The following is a 15,972-nucleotide window of genomic DNA, read 5'->3' on the forward strand; positions in this document are numbered from 1 at the left end:
CATATATATGTATTATTTAATAGTTTTGCACCCACTTAAATTGTGGCATCCTAAAATAAGGACCCACCATCATCACCAGGAGCAGAGAGCCCAAGAAAATCACTGGCGGGGGCTCTGCATATGGTTTTTTCCCAGTTCTCCTGCCAGGTTCATCTTTATAAGTAGGTGTATTTGTATAAATGCAGACACATTAAATATAGATGTGTTCCTCTAAATGAAATAATGGAACAAAATGGCATATTTTCATGAACTGAGGAACACCACACGCACCATCTTGCAATGGACCAGCCGAAGAGCAGCCCCCCTCCGCAGCGTGACACATGCATTCCATGAGCAAAATTAGAGCAGGAAGCGTGTGGCGGGAGTCGGGGGCCCCCTGAGCCTGCCTCTCGCGGCTTCCTAATGAACAGCAGCACACGCTGTGTTCGGGAGACGCTGGAGCTAATTAATCTGTGCATAGATTTCCCGGGATGGCCACTTGCTTGGAATAGACGCTTCCCCTTCCCCTCCCTGCTCCAACTTGGCCACCATGAGGTATCAAAAGCCACCAAGACAATGAGCTTCTGGAGAACAATGCCAGCCTTAAATCCCTCTTCTGCAAGTGTATCTGTGACTGATAAATTGAACGGATTTTCATGTGGACAAATGTCCATTTTATCTGACTAATTTGAACAAGGATTTTTAAAGACAAAGCCCATCAAACATTAGATAAGCATTTTAAGGTAATGGACCATGGCGTCCTATTTCCCCACAAACCCAGGAAGCATCATCAGACGTCCTATTTTTACAGCAACATCAATTATTAATATGTATATTTTTGCTGACAGAGGACCTTGCTATAAACATAGGTTTCGCTATCCCGTTCTGGGTCATTAACTATGGAAAGCTTGTAAATATAATGGTTTATTCACATGGGAAGCCTTCATTAAGATGCATTATTCTACAGCTGATGTATTTCAATGTATAGTGTATTATCATGTTCTCTATTTCCCTTTAATATCCGTAATTTATTTTTAAATGAGTTGCTGTTTATGCGGTGAGTTAACAAATTTGAATTCTGTATGACCAAAGTTCCTAACGAGGAAAAGATGTTTTAGCCCAAAGGAAAAGCTGCTCATTAACATAGGACCTAAATATATTATAACCTTTAAATTCAGAAGCAAGTAGAGAAAGAAGCTACAAATGACCCCAAATGTATTTTTGTCAGAGACAGTCTATATCAAGAAACATGCATGAATACACACATATTAACGGCACAGCATGGTGTAATAGGAGAGAAACAGAACGGAAGGAATCAGGGAACCTTACTGCTAGCTTCTTCATTAATGTAGAAAGACTTGGAAGAGCCACTTAGGCACGATCCTCAGTGTCCTCATCTGTTCAATGGGATAGTCATGTCCTCATTTCTACCTCCAAAATGGATGGAACATCAGTAAGGAAATGCAGAGTAAGAATGCAGAGGACAGAGCACACGCCACTGGGGTTCTTATAAAATCTAGTGAGAGCTGAGAGATTTCTCTGCTTGTCTCGCTGGGTGCTAGGAAGCACTAGGAAGTGTTAGGAAGTTGGTAGGATGCTCCATCATGTTATAGAGCTATTGCCAAGACCCAAATCAGGGTCACCTACACATTGCTTCATTTTCAGGGGACAAAAGGGAGAAAGACCGGCTACAATGTAGTTTGTACGTGTCCATCTATGAAAGAAATCTGCTGTAAATTACCATAAAAACAATGCTGTTAGGGGTAAAGCAATACCATATGATTGATTGATAGAGTAGAGAATCAGAACATTAATGCAAGATTCCAAAACAATTTTGCACATTCATCACAGACAAAGAGATTTGGGTCATTTGTAGTAGAGAGCCATTTTAACATCTTCATGAAAACAATGAACTTTAAAATAGTTATTGCAGAGATCAGATAAAAATTCCTCCGTGATTACAAACTCCCACTTCATACAGTTAAAATGTAAACACTAGGAATAAAAAAAAAATCACCTGAAAGATATCAGAATTAGGTACTTTTTTAAATGATTAAATAAAGGAAATTTCTATTTTGGCACAAGATATATAATACAGTCATGCCTTGAGCAACTGCGTAGAGAGGGAATTTAGATCACTTGTTGTGAACGTTGTTCTTTAAAGTCATCCTGTTATTTTCATTCTAGATTCACTTCTGAAGCGGCTTTAGCATTTTTTTTTCTGCCATAAAAGTTGTATATTTTCATTATACTAAACTCAGGCAACTGGATTAGTTCTTTAGACTTTCTAATGCATATATAATTTTTTCATCTTTTTCACAGACTTCGTGTTGTTAAGTGGGTGCTATGTTCTAATGGCATCTCGATTGCAGTTTCTAGTTGAGAAATCACTCCCAGAGGGTTATAGGTAGCTCTTAGAGATTGTGTGGGGGTGTGGGGCTGTACATGCATACTTGTTGGAATTACCCATTTCATTCATTTTGAATTTATTTTAGTTTATGGTGTCAATTGAGTCTTTAAGAATATCTTTTTTCCTGCTAATTGGTTTAAATGTATGATTTTGTTAATATCCTTTGTAAATGAGGCAAAATTTTGTCCTATACTTGAATTTTGTCTTGGATTTGTTTCAGAGCGTTTGAGATGAACTTTAAAGTTCTTCTCTTATCCCTGAAATTTTCCTTGAATAGTCACTCTTAGCACTCCTGGGTTTACATGCTTAGACGTTGGTGCAGCTGACATTGTGGTGACAGTCGTCATAAGAGCAGGAAATGCACAGAAGGGTCACTCAGTGACAGGCTCTGTAGCAGGACCTCACAAAGAGGGTTCCCCTCAGTCTTCACAGTCTGCTGCTGTACCCATTAAAGAGGAGGAAACTGAGCCTCACCAGTGTCGATGCCTTTTGCAAAATCACCCAAAATTGTAAAATTGGGTGATTTTATAGAATCACCTGAGCCCCAGCTCGCACCCAGGCTGTTGTCCCAACCCCGGAGCAGCCTGGCTTTGAGTCAGATAAAGCTGGGGTTGTTTCCTGCCTCTTCCATTTTCCAGCTGTGTGAATTTGGAAAGGCTAATTAGCCTTTCTGGTTAATTTCTTTGTCTTCTACAAATGCCTGCCTGGCCGGATTATTGTAAAGATTGAAGGATTACTTCCATAGAGTGAGTGTGCACTCAGAAGCGAGGGATTCCTGCATCTTCTGTGATTTTTCTGTGAAACAGCCCCTCCTCCTCTGTCTCCTCCTCCTCTCTGCTCTCCCTCTCCGGCTCCCCTCCCCACTCCCCTTCTCCCTCTCCCCCTTCTCCTTAGTTGTCAATCTCTGCCACAACTATTCAACATTGTCCTTGGAGTGTGAAAGCAGTCACAGACAGTATGCAAATGAATCGGCTTGGCCATGATCCAATATAACTTTATTTACAAAAACATGCATGTGGGTCAGGTGTGACCTATGGGCTACAAGTTACTAAACCCTACCCTGGATAATTACCAGAATCACCTGAAGGATTTTTCCAAAACTACTAGTTTCTTCCTGCTTCCTCACTGCCAGGATGAAACTCGGAATCTGTTTTTTAAGCCCTCCAGAATTTTGAGGGGGAGGGGAGAATTTGGAAAAAATTATTCACCAGTGTATTTGAGAGTAAGTTGCCTCTTAAAAAAAAAAAAAAAAAAATTCCCCAAACAAAATGACTACTAAAAACAAGAAGAGAACAAAAATAAAATAAGAAAGAATTCTGGGAAAATAAAAAACATGCCCCCAAAGGCAAAACAATAACCCCTCCTAAAATGTTAAATAAATGCAAATAATAAATGGACATCACTGAAAACCAAATGAGTTCTGGAAGATAAAGTTCAAGAACCTCCTATAACATAGTGCAATAGATCAAGGGGAGAAGGATCATAGATGAGGAAAGTCAGAGCTGCGGGGAGATTAATCCGGTGGCCTGCCATTTTAGCTAATATTTGTTGCAGAGAGAGAAATGGGGGGGGGGGGCATAACAGAAAAGACATTTTCAGAATTGAAGACATCATTTTCTGTATTGAGTGGACCCACCAAAGGGAGACTAGGGTGAGTGAGGACCTGCCCACAGCTAGTCGGATTTCAATCAACATTCAGAACTCCGAGTATAAAGCAGAAGGGAGAAGAGCTTATCCACAAGGAACAACAGTGTCCAACAAACTGGTCCCTGCAGGCTCTGCTTCCTAGAAGTCTCCTCCAGGGAAGCTGCCACACTGCCATTCAGGTGGGAGGGGCCCAAGGCAACACCTCGGAAGGGCAAGCACTTGGAAGGTTCACCGCTGCATCTGCGGTGAAATGCATGTGCAAAATGAAAACGGAACACAAGAAAGACAGAGTAAACAGAGAAATCAGAACAACTTAGGGTTAAATTTAAATAGCATTTGCTAATTTCCATGGCGTAAATATTCCCATTGTAGCCCATTCAAGCTACTAGCAGTTGGGAAGATACACATTCTGGCATACCATTATATAGTATTTTCACCATAGAGATACAGCGGACATCAATAACATCAAGAACATAGATGATACAGTAATACCCAGCAAAATAATTAGGAAGCAATGAGTTTTGAGTATTGGGAACTTTGTATTATAATTTGCTTCAGAAGTTACTACAATTACACATTTTAGACTGACCGTATTTAACAACCAGATTGCCATATTCTAGAAAGTGTGTCATTTGGCTCTCATGAGCTATCATGGGCTGGTGGGAGCAGTGACTATGTTCTTTATTTGCTGGATGGCCCAGGCTGACTTTGAACTGCTCAGAGTTCAAATCCTTTATCCGTGAAGGAAACAGACCTTCATCTTGCTGAGGGAGGATACCAGGTACCTCTGTTCTGTACCTGTTTTCCTTCTCCAAGTCTGTTTTAGTTTGAAATTTACATCCAAACCCATGCTGGAAGGTCTAGGTTATCTGACATTGTTTGCCACTATGTTTTATGTTACTCTTCTCTTGCCAACTCCAGTTCTTTAGAAATTCTAGAGAACAAGAATTATGTCTCAAAATGATTAGGGTGGTTTTGTTTTGTTTTGTTGTTTTTTGTTTTTTGTTTTTTGTTTTAAGTAGGGCCTCCACCCAATGTGGGATTTGAACTCACGACCCTGAGATCAGGAATCATACGCTAGACCAACTTAGCCAGCCAGGCGCCCCTCAAAGTGATTTTGTATTTTCTCTTCAGATGGTAGATGACATAGACCAGCACTGAGCGTTTGATTGGTGCTTAATAGCCAGACTTCTGTTGACTTGCTAATCAGCAGATTTTGAAGTAGAACATTGTAAAAAAAAAAAAAAAAGATATAATATCAGGGTGAATGTCTGGAGTCAGCTGAGAATTTCCTACTTGGGAGGTCTTTAACAATAGAACAGATGTTTGCCGAGTCGATTTGGGGATAGTTTTTCTTGAAATCAGAGTACCCAAACTTTTCACCAGTCTTGCTTCAGGTTCTTTCTTCCTCTATATGCTTTGTTTTCCCATGAACCTAGAAGATTTGGAAACACTTTCAGGAGTTTGAACTGTATTTTCTTATTCTTTTCTTAGTTACGCCTTTTTCAAGCTAACTTCAACCCCCCAGATTCGGGAAATGGTATAAAGTGATCTCCATCTTTCCTTTCTGTAGTGGTGAATCATTTCTTCAGATTTTCCTGCCACACTTGATTCTTTCGTTCCATGTATTTCTCATAGGCCTTGATAAGACAGCATCAAAGATATTGACATACTTCGTTAACATCTGATGCCCTTCATCAGCACAATAACCTTTAAGATCACAAACCTTTTTGCTTGTGTTTTCAGGATCCACCTCCTCTGTTTAACGAAGTCAGTGCTACAATAATCCAGGCTGAGAAGGTGAGCTCCCTGAGGAATGAGACACAGGTAAAGCATGAGGAGAACTACAGGAAAGCCTTGGTTACAATCAAGAATGACCTGAAATTAATAGAGGGTCCAGACATCAAGGAGAACCTTCAAGACCAGATCCGACATTGGTTCATTGAATGCAGGTAAATGTGAGCCACACAGACATATATCCTGATGGCTCTTCTGCAGGGGTTGAGGCTGTGGGATGTTTTCAAGTACAAAAATACGTCCATATAGATTCATGGAATTTTGGGCTTCCTTTTGAGGAGTAAAATGTCAAGGCTAAGAATTCAGGAGCTAATCTTTTTATTATTATTTCTTTTCAGCGTAACAGTATTCATTGTTTTTGCACCACACCCAGTGCTCCATGCAATCTGTGCCCTCCCTAATACCCACCACTTGGTTCCCCCAACTTCCCACCCGCCCCCCACGCCTTCAAAACCCTCAGGTTGTTTTTCAGAGTCCATAGTCTTTCATGGTTCACCTCCCCTTCCAATTTCCCTCAACTCCCTTCTCCTCTCCATCTCCCCATGTCCTCCATGTTATTTGTTAGCTCCACAAATAAGTGAAGCCATATGAAAAATTTTTTTAATAAGATTGCTTTTAGTGCTGGTGCTTGCTTTTTTAAAATAAGGTCCTTATAATGGGGCACCTGGGTGGCTCAGTCAGTTAAGCATCTGACTCTTGATTTCAGCTACGGTCATGATGTTGGGGTCATGGGATTGAGCTCTGTGTTGGGCTTCACAGTGGGCATGGCCTGCTGTAGATTCCCTTTCTTCCTCTCCCTCTACCCCTCGCACCCCCACTTGCACATATATGCTCTCTTTCTCTTCCTAATATATATGTGTGTGTGCATATATATATATATATATATATATAAGATTGAAATATATATATTTATATATATAAATGTTATTTTCAATATAAAATATATTGAAAATATTCATTTAAATAAATGAACAAATAATAAGGTCCATATAATGCTCCTATAATCACATGGACTTGAACATCACAGGTGGATTTCATGGGCCAGATCTGTCTGGAAGTCAAGGAGTCCAGGCACAAGTAGATTCTGCTGTCCTGCCCTCCAGGGTCTGTCCAGCCTCTCTACTTGGGTGACCCTTGAGATTCTCAATCACAGCTCAACTCTGTCAGAATTCTCTGAGACAGCTGCTTAACCTGTGAACTAATAGGGAGGCCCTGCGCCTCCTTGAAATGGGTGGGTGGATGGGTGGGTGGGTAGCAGTTCAGGGGACAGGGCCCCAGGCCTCCCTGCAGGAAGTGTCTTCTTGATTGAAATGTTATATGCTTTAAAGGTATTAGTTTTAAGAGAAGCACACACAGCAGCACAGACACCTGTGGAACATGGAAGTCTCTACATAGTGGAACAAACACTTTGTAGAAAACCTAGTTAAAGCAGTTTTAAAATCTATTTTATTTCAAGAGGGGGAGAAAATGAGGTGAGGTTGTAGTGATCAGTCCCGGGAGTCATGGAGGACAGACTTGGCCATCTGTTTCCTTTAATGGGCACTGTGCTGCTTCCCGTTGGGTCCAAGATGCTCAGACCCTCGCTTCAGTTAGTTCATCAGAACCAGAGAATTGAGCTGTCTGCAGCAGAAAATCAAACTTCGTCTCAAAAAATGACATTACAAGATATTCATATCCATGGTAAACAGCCTAAGAGATGACCTCTGGTAACCTCACCCTTTGCTTCTCATAATGTCCTCCCCTTGAGTGGAATCTGGACCTAAAACTTTCCTTCTGAAGGAAAAGCAATGGCAGAAGGGATGGAGATGGAGTGTCACTGCCTTCTTTCCTGCCTCTCTAGCCCTCTCTCTTGCTCTGTTTCTCACTGCTCTGAGAAAAATCAGTTATGAGTTGACCAGGGGAGAGGCCCATCAGGGAAGGAAACAAAGGCCTCACTCTAGGAGCCTGGGAGACTTCTGCTCACAGCCATGGGTGACCTTGGATGTAGATTCTCCCCCAGGCGAGCCTTCAGATGAGACTGGAACCCGGCTAATGCTTGGTCTGCAGCCTGGTGGGAGATCTTGAGTTAGGGACCCCCAGCACAGCCACACCTGGTCTCTCCCCATAGAAACAGTGACCACATAAACGTTTGCTGTTTCCAACATGAAGTTCTGATGTAACGTGTTAGGCAGTGATAGATAATATGTATCAGTTACTTTTATAATGATTTAGAGACATTTCAGCCATCATAAATCCTCTTGTAGTAACTTTGTATGGGATCCCAATAATACTGAAGTTTTATAACAAACTTGATGAATGTTTGATATAGCAATTAATTGCTTTCAATTGGGGAGTTCTGTCCTTTGTTGTACAAATACAATTTTAAAATACTGATGATTTTTTAAAATTCAAAATTGCTTAAACTGCTGAGCTTTTCTTCTGGTATCTTATTTGTCAAGGATATGTTATAGCAAAATGGGACATTTTCAGTAAAAAGATACTTATAGTGAAAAGTGAATTAAGCTATTAACAGAGAGGGAGGCATATATGTCCACATACATCCTTCTTTTTCCATCACATTCCTTCCTCTCCCCATTCTGGTGGTGGTTTCATGTGTATAGGGAGTCAGAACTTACCAATCTGTACACTTCATGTGTCTATATATCAATTATACATCAATGAAGCTGTTAAAAATGTAATGGCGTTGTATCAGCAAGGATATCTGTGTTTTTAGCTCTTAAAAGGAGCATGTTTTTCTGTTATCCAAAAGTCAAAACCCAGTCTTCCCTTCGATAACCTTGTCCTTGGACTACCCACTCTCCTGCTCACAATCTAAGGAAAACTTAGCTTTGTCCATTGTAACTCAGTGTCTTCTGGTTTGAAATAGTCTCTTTCAGGTGAACTGTCTATTTTGAATATATTCGGAGTCCATTCAAATGCCTATCAGGAATGTTGGGCCACTTTTCTTCCCCTTATGGCATCTGACAACAAAGGGAGGTTAAATCCTAACTTCACCAGTTGGGGGCTGGACCAAGAGTGAATGACGTCTGAGCACATGCTGTTGTCCCTGCCTTGGCCAGTCATGCAGGCGTGAAGTTAGTTATTTGGTCCAACACAGGGTGGCCCACCTGGTCCTTGGGGGGCTTCCTTCCACAGCCTGTGATTTCTGCCACATGCCCCTAGTCACTGGGCACCCACAATCCTGGCCTCTTAATTCTGAGCACACACACCTTCACTGAGATGCCAGTTCCCTCAGAAACCCCACATCCCCCAGGAACTCCACATCCCCCAGGAGCACAGCCTCAGGGCATGAACAGGCTCCTTCAGACCCTCATCCACCAATACTGCCATCAGAACCCCACCATCTCCGTCCAGCAAGTTGCACACCCAGGAAGACAAGCACGACCCAGATGTTCCTAGATCTTCTTCAGCCATTCTGGGGTTTCAACTGGGATCTCAGCATTCACCCCCTCCTTCATCAAGACCCCTACAGGGTGAGGCTCAAGGACACCGTTGGTGTCCCCACTCATCCACCTTCTTTGGCTTCCTCCCACCCCCTTCTGCCTCACTAACTTCTTGTTCAAGTTGAGACTCTTTAGGGTCCTTGAGGAGTCTCCCTCCAGAATTCCTCCCTGTCTCGTGCTTAAGTTCTGACTAGCCCTGCGCCCACCATTCCTGCCCCTGGAAGTTTGCATAATGATTAAGAGCAGAGGCTGGAGATCGCTGTGTAGCCTTGGGCAAGTTGTGTGGCTTCTCTGGGGGTCAGTTTCCCCATCTGTGCTGTGAGGACCAGACTCGCCCCTACTCCATGGGGTTGCTAAGAAACACAGGATACTGAGACTTGTACACCAGGCCATGACTGTTTCTACTGGCCAGTAGCCACCTGCTCGCTCAAGTGCCCCTCCCCCAGTCACACGGCAAGCCCCAGGAATGAGCCTGGTGCTGAGAAGTGTGTGAATTCCATGAGTAAGCAGTTCTTCATGCAAGCCACGGTTCTGCAGCATTCCACTCTTATCCAATTACCTGATTGTGTCCAGAGGAAATATACCTGGGGCGATTTTGTACAATCATGGACATTTAGGTAGAAAGGCATAGTTTCAAAAGAATGGAGTCTTCTGATGAAATCACATAGGTTTATAATAAAATTCATTTTTACAGTGAGAAGGCTATGCCCCACGCTCCGTACCCTCAGTTACCAGGACCTTCCCTCCCCTCCTCTCAGGACTGTGGGGAATAAGTCTCCACAAATACGTCTACTATAAATGAAATGATGCTTTATGTTTTAAAGTCCAATTTACTGCTAGGCGACAAAACCAAGTTGAAAGCACTGTGTACAATTATAATCCCAAATAAGCTGAAATCTATAAAATTACATACATACACACATACATTCATACACATATTTAACTCATTAAGTGTATGGATGGAAAATTTCTGGAATGATAACACTGGAAACTGTTAGCATGGCTACATCTAGGGACTAGCGTGGTAATGTTACTTTTTATTTTATATTCTGTGCTATTGGAAGTATTTTTTAACAAATATTAGTTTCATGATAAAAAACCTCATGAAAAATATACTAAAAAGCAAAGAAAGAGAGCAATCAATTTGGGATAATTCAAAATAAATATTGAGAATTTTAAAACCCTAATTTTCAAAAAGTAGGTTAATGCAATGCTTGCATAATACTCTTGGAAATCACCCTTTGATAAAAGAATTGGGAGACATGAGGCTGGCAGGAAATGTAAGTTGTGTTCCAGAAGGTTCATGGAGGACTTGGCAGGCCCTGGTGTCGTCCTAGGAGGGGAACTTCCATTGTTCCAGGAGTTGTGGGCTCCTCTGGAGACCCAGCCCTCACTGGCTGGTCCCTTGAGAATTTTTCATCCTGATGCCACTGGCCTGATGGTTTGGAGGCTGGATTAGAGCAGCTCCCACGGGCGTGCTGGGCATCATTCACAAAAACATAAAGATTCCTCTTTTTTTAAGTGATGTAAGGTCAAGGGCAAATTTATTTTCATAATTGGGTCACACTTATCCGATTGATAAAAATCCTTTTCCTTGTTTTTTTTAAATCAAAGACAAATAAAAAGCAAATACCGTCTTTTGAAACCTGAAACATGATTAGTCCTTGGGCTAAATTCCAATAGGACACAGGATGACAACTCGGAAAAGTTGCCAGAAGTAACAATTAATATAGGCTCCCACAATTTAGAATATGTATGCTGAGCTTGTTTAATCAGTCCTTACAGCTGCCAAATTGTACTCGGATTTGTTTTGTAAGTCGATTTTTAATTTACTTTAAAGGAATCCTGGTTTGCCAACATTAAAAGTAGCACTTGCTTATGTAGAAAATGCACAAAACAGGGAAGAGTATGGAGAGGAAAATTAAAATCATTCCTGACCTCAACATGCTGAAGTTGCTACTGTAGAAGTTCTTGGTAAATTTCCTCCTTTTTTCTCTCACATATGTATTTCATTCCACTTTTATGACTTTTTAAAATTTTTCTAAAGTTAACCCTGGGTTCTCCCATGTCCTTAAAATATTTTCCAGAAGATGTTTTTTAGTGATTGCTTAACATTCTACAGCGTGGGTTTACTAGTGACTGAATTAATTACTTACTTTTTAATCTTTTGTCAAGTTGACAAAAGAAAAATGTTCTTGGTAATCTTTCCATTTACACCTGTCTTCTTATGGGGGGAGGGGCGTTTGGGGACCGTGAAACTCTTTTTTGGGTTTTGTCAGTCTGGCATCTCTTCTGTGAACCACCCTGCCCTGTATGTTTCGCTCTGTGATGTCATCTTTTTAAGTGGAGTCATTTTTCTAAGTCATCTTTTTAAGTCATCTTTCTAAAGTGGAGTCATCTATGTTACTGATACTAAAGCTGTTTGGGACATATTATTATAATAATGACTTCTCAGTTATCATTTGCCTTTGATTTTTTAGCTGACCGCTAAGAAAACTAGAAAGAGAGAGGAAGAAAGACACAGAAGGAGAGAAATCACATAGCCTTTAAGAACCCAGTGCCCACTTTCTGTGCCCTGGGAGCCTCTGAGCCCCACCCTGGCCACCTGGACCAGGAAGTCACCACACCTGCCACCTGCGGTTGCTGAGGGTGGCTAATGAGATGATGCAGATGAAACACCTGGGCCCCATCAGTTTCTCTTTGAGGTTATGAATTTCATAGGTATTTTCCTATTTTAAATGAGATTTTCTCCAAATATCATTTCCTGTTATTATCTGTTGTATATTTTACTTATATTTTTTATTATAGAGGTATAGTTGACATAAAATGTCATATCAGTTTCAGTTGTGCAACATAGGGACTCGACAAGTTGGTACATTACACAACACTCATCATGACTGTAGTCCCCACCTGTCTCCACCCGTCCCCATCTGACGTTATTGCAATACTACTGTGTTCTCCGGGCTGTGAGTTCTAATCTTATTTTTTTTTTTACTTTTATATTATATATATATATATATATATATATATATATATATATACACCATCAGCTAAGTGAACTCTCAGGTTATTTCTAATAGTCCTTTAGTTGATTCCTTTGGATTTTCTTGAATATGCAGTCATGATAAAAATGTGGCTGATTCTCTCTCCCTGTCCCTGGAGTTACTCTTCTGGCTCCTTCCCTCTGGGGAGGCTCCAGGCTGACACTTCCTCCTGTGGTGTGTTTCCCTTCACTTCACACTTTATTCACACCAGTGGCCAAGAATCTTCTGGATAATGAGGCAGTTGTGTTTCTTGGTCCTTTGTAGAGGCTAAACTATTCAGAATAGCTGTTTTTGTCAAATATTGCAATCTTGGAAACATGATTTCAGCTGGTGGGCGCTTCACTTGTTCATCGGAAGCACCAGCTCCCTCCACCCAACCTTCCATCCCTCCTCACACCCTTGGGACCCTGCTCAAAGGCGGGTGCCCGCTGCCCAAACTCACCACTGGCCTCCGTTGTAGTTAGAAACACTTGCTGACTGGATACATTTGGTGTGTATTCATCTAAAACAATAACAATAAAAATAACGGAGACTAACATTTATTGAGTGTTCATTCAGTCCCAGGAATTCCAAGTGCTTTACACATTAATTTAAACTATGCACTAATTTGCTATTGCTCCTATAACAAATGACACAAACTTAGTGGTTTCAAACCAATAGAAATTTATTTTCCCCCAGTTCTGGAAGTTGGAAATGTGTAGTCAAGGGCGGTTCCCCCACCCCCACCCCCGCACCCTCTCCCATCAGCTCTAAGGGAGAGTCTGTTTCTCACCTCTTGCAGCTTCCAGAAGCGGCTGGCATCCCTTGGCTCATGGTTGCGTCCCTTCAGTCTCCACTCTTCTATGTGTCCCTAATCTCTCTGTGCTCCTCTCTTGGGGGGGACTCCTATGATTGCTTTTAGTGACCACCCAGATAACCCAGGATAATCCCCCTGTCTCGTGATCCTGAATTTAACCCCATTTACAAAGACCCTATTTCCATGTAAGAGAACATTTACAGGCTCCAGGGGTCAGGACCCAGCGCTTCCGGGAGCCACTATTCAGCAGACCACACGGCTCAACAGCTCTGAGATACGCACTCTCCTCCTTTTCACAGTAGCATTCTCGATGAAGGACAGAACCACACAGCTTTGTTCTAGAATAGTGCTTTACTCTAGACCTGCGCTTTCCCGTCAGCCTTTCTATTTTGTCCAGCAGAGTAGCCTAAGCCACATGGGGCTTTTGAACACTTGCAAGGTAATTAGGGAGGGTCTGAATGGTTAATCTTATTTTATTCTAATAAATTTAGATTGAAGTTGAGATAGCCACAAGTCACAAGTGACTACCATGTTGGAGAGCACTATCATGGGGACAGTTGTCTTCAGAAAATATCTTGCTAAAATTGCTATGTCTCCTGGCTTGGGATCCATCATAAACTGTCATTGATGTTTCAAAATCCTTCAGTAAGCTTTATTTTAAAGTGTCATCAAGGGTCTCAGAAGAGTCCCCTCCAGCGTCTCAGGGTTATGAGAATGCTGAACCCCAGGGAGGCTGCCTGCTCACAGCCAGCCCTCAAGGGGGACTGTGGGCTCCGACCACCGAAGAACCGGCCCTCAGGCCACCTGAAAACCAGGGCTGACCACAGCCTTCGGGTCTTTGCAAATTGCAGATTGTCCTGTGACGGAGCATTGCCACTTCCTCCATATGTGGCAACTAGGCCCAAAGTGCAGCTCACCCCTCAGTACAGAGCGTAACACCCCAGATAGAGGGCTAGCTCTAGGATTGGCCCAGTGGTGCTTCTCAGATTTTAGCCAACTCCTTTTAATTCACACAGTCTTAAGGAATCTGCAAGAGATGTAAATTAAGTAGCCTTATTCCATTTTTTAAGCCAACATACAGTCCAGAGGGATGGTCAAGAGGAAAGGCTTGGGATGATTTTGGTCAGTGGGGTGGACATAGCTGGGAATGTAATGGACAGAGCCACTGTCTCTAATCTTACTGTGTGATCATATTCATGATGAACATATACTTTATAAATCAAACACACACAAGGGAGGTAGAGGTTGTGGACCCAGGCAACGTGGTTTCAACTCCCAGCTCTGGGACTTATGGGATGTGTGACCTTGAGCCAGTTACTTAACCTCTCTGGGCCTCCATTTCCTCATCTTAAAAAGAGAATCTTAATAACACCTAACTCACAGGTAGGATAAAATCGATTAGTTCATATAAAATCCTTGGAGACATATGTGTGTCACGTGTTACACCCTCCATAATTATGTCAAGCATTGAGAAAGGCCATCATTTTCTAGACACAAAATTTGCAGTTTCCATTCCCGGGTGTGGGAAATTTATAATCCCAGCTGTGAGCATCTTTTTGAAATGCTGCATTGGAAATCTCCGAAAGAGAGACTGGCTGGTGGTGGAGCAGGGAGAGGCAGGACTGTCAGGGCTGGGGGTAGGGAAAAAAGTTGAGGGGATAATAACAGGGCAGACAAACAAGAATTAGACAGCACGGAATGTGCTTCAGATCCCCAGGGCAGAGCAGTGACATGTCTACAGATCACCAGCAAATGTGCATTCTTTCTGGAAGAGGTCTTGGAATGCTTTGTTTGGGCGGCAGGAGCTTTGTTTGTTTGCTTGTTTCATTTTTAAAGTTAAGATATCATTGAAATGCAGTAAAATTTGTCCTTTTGTGCACCGTTTTGCAAGTTAAGCTTTGTCACTTTAAGGTGTGTGGACCCAAGGAGACTCTTCTCTTGCTCTCCCAGTTTATGGCAATCTGAGCTTCAGGAACTCACACTGGAGGAGATCCTAAAACTGGGGTGACCATGCTCACTGGCCAGCAGAGCCCCGGGCCATGAGCAGAAATTCGCTGAGGTTGTGTGGTTTGGATGGAAGCAGAAAGCCCATTCCCTGTTGGCATGGGAAAGTGGAGGGCTGTCCGGGTCTCGCCCCGATCTAGTCTTTAGTGGTCCCCTTCTGGATGTCCTAAACCCTCGGGGCCACACCAGCTTCCACCATGATTCATTCCTTCAGACGCGGGTCCATTTGTCTCGGCCTCTGTGGCTCTCCACTCTCCTACAGAAGAAACTGCACTAGGAGCTTCCCATGGGTGCTCTTCTGGGATCCCAGGGCTTAGAAAGTCTGCACCAGTGGCGCTCTCAGGGCCCGTGGCTCAGGAGAGGCAGGGCTGGAATTCACACTCAGGTCTCTGGATTTCAAAAACCACGATGGCCCCACACCCCTAAGTGTGTTTCCTTGCTCTGAGCCTTCCAGAAGCAGAAACCTTGTCCTGCGTGCAGTGTCATCCTGCAGGAAGAGCTAGGAGTTATGGGAGTCCACGGGGCTCATTCCATACCACCTGGAAACCCAGGGCTCTCCTTTCTGATTCCTTCTCTTTCCCCTCCTCCTAGACATCTGCACAGTGAGCATGGCAATGGTCCTGTGTAGGGAGAAGGCGGGAGAGGCACCGTGGGATTCTGGGGACCTGCCGTGCCCCAGTTATCTTAGAGATTTCAGAGTGGGTTCAGAGAAGCAAGAAGTTGGCTAAAACCTAGGTATTTACTTGCAGAACTGAAACCCGGCGGTGTGAAGACTTGCAGAAACACAAACTTCTTATAAAACCAGAACTGGTTTCAGGGCAGGGTTCAGAACTGGGGCCTCTGAGGATTTTT

At 42.7% G+C, this 15,972-nt stretch overlaps 1 protein-coding gene across 2 annotated transcripts in view; it reads left to right on the forward strand.

Annotated features, from left to right (window-relative positions):
- IQCA1 (IQ motif containing with AAA domain 1) overlaps nucleotides 1-15,972 on the forward strand; it is a 146,466-nt gene that overhangs the window by 28,404 nt on the left and 102,090 nt on the right. For both annotated transcript variants that reach the window (XM_013048473.2, XM_004777557.3), the window contains exon 6: nucleotides 5,783-5,988. In XM_013048473.2, coding sequence (XP_012903927.1) covers nucleotides 5,783-5,988 — 206 coding nt within the window. The remainder of the gene's footprint in view (nucleotides 1-5,782; nucleotides 5,989-15,972) is intronic.

The sequence above is a fragment of the Mustela putorius genome, unplaced genomic scaffold (genome assembly GCF_011764305.1).
Source record: "Mustela putorius furo isolate JIRA1106 unplaced genomic scaffold, ASM1176430v1.1 tig00003869_pilon_pilon_pilon, whole genome shotgun sequence".
Classification (NCBI taxonomy): domain Eukaryota; kingdom Metazoa; phylum Chordata; class Mammalia; order Carnivora; family Mustelidae; genus Mustela; species Mustela putorius.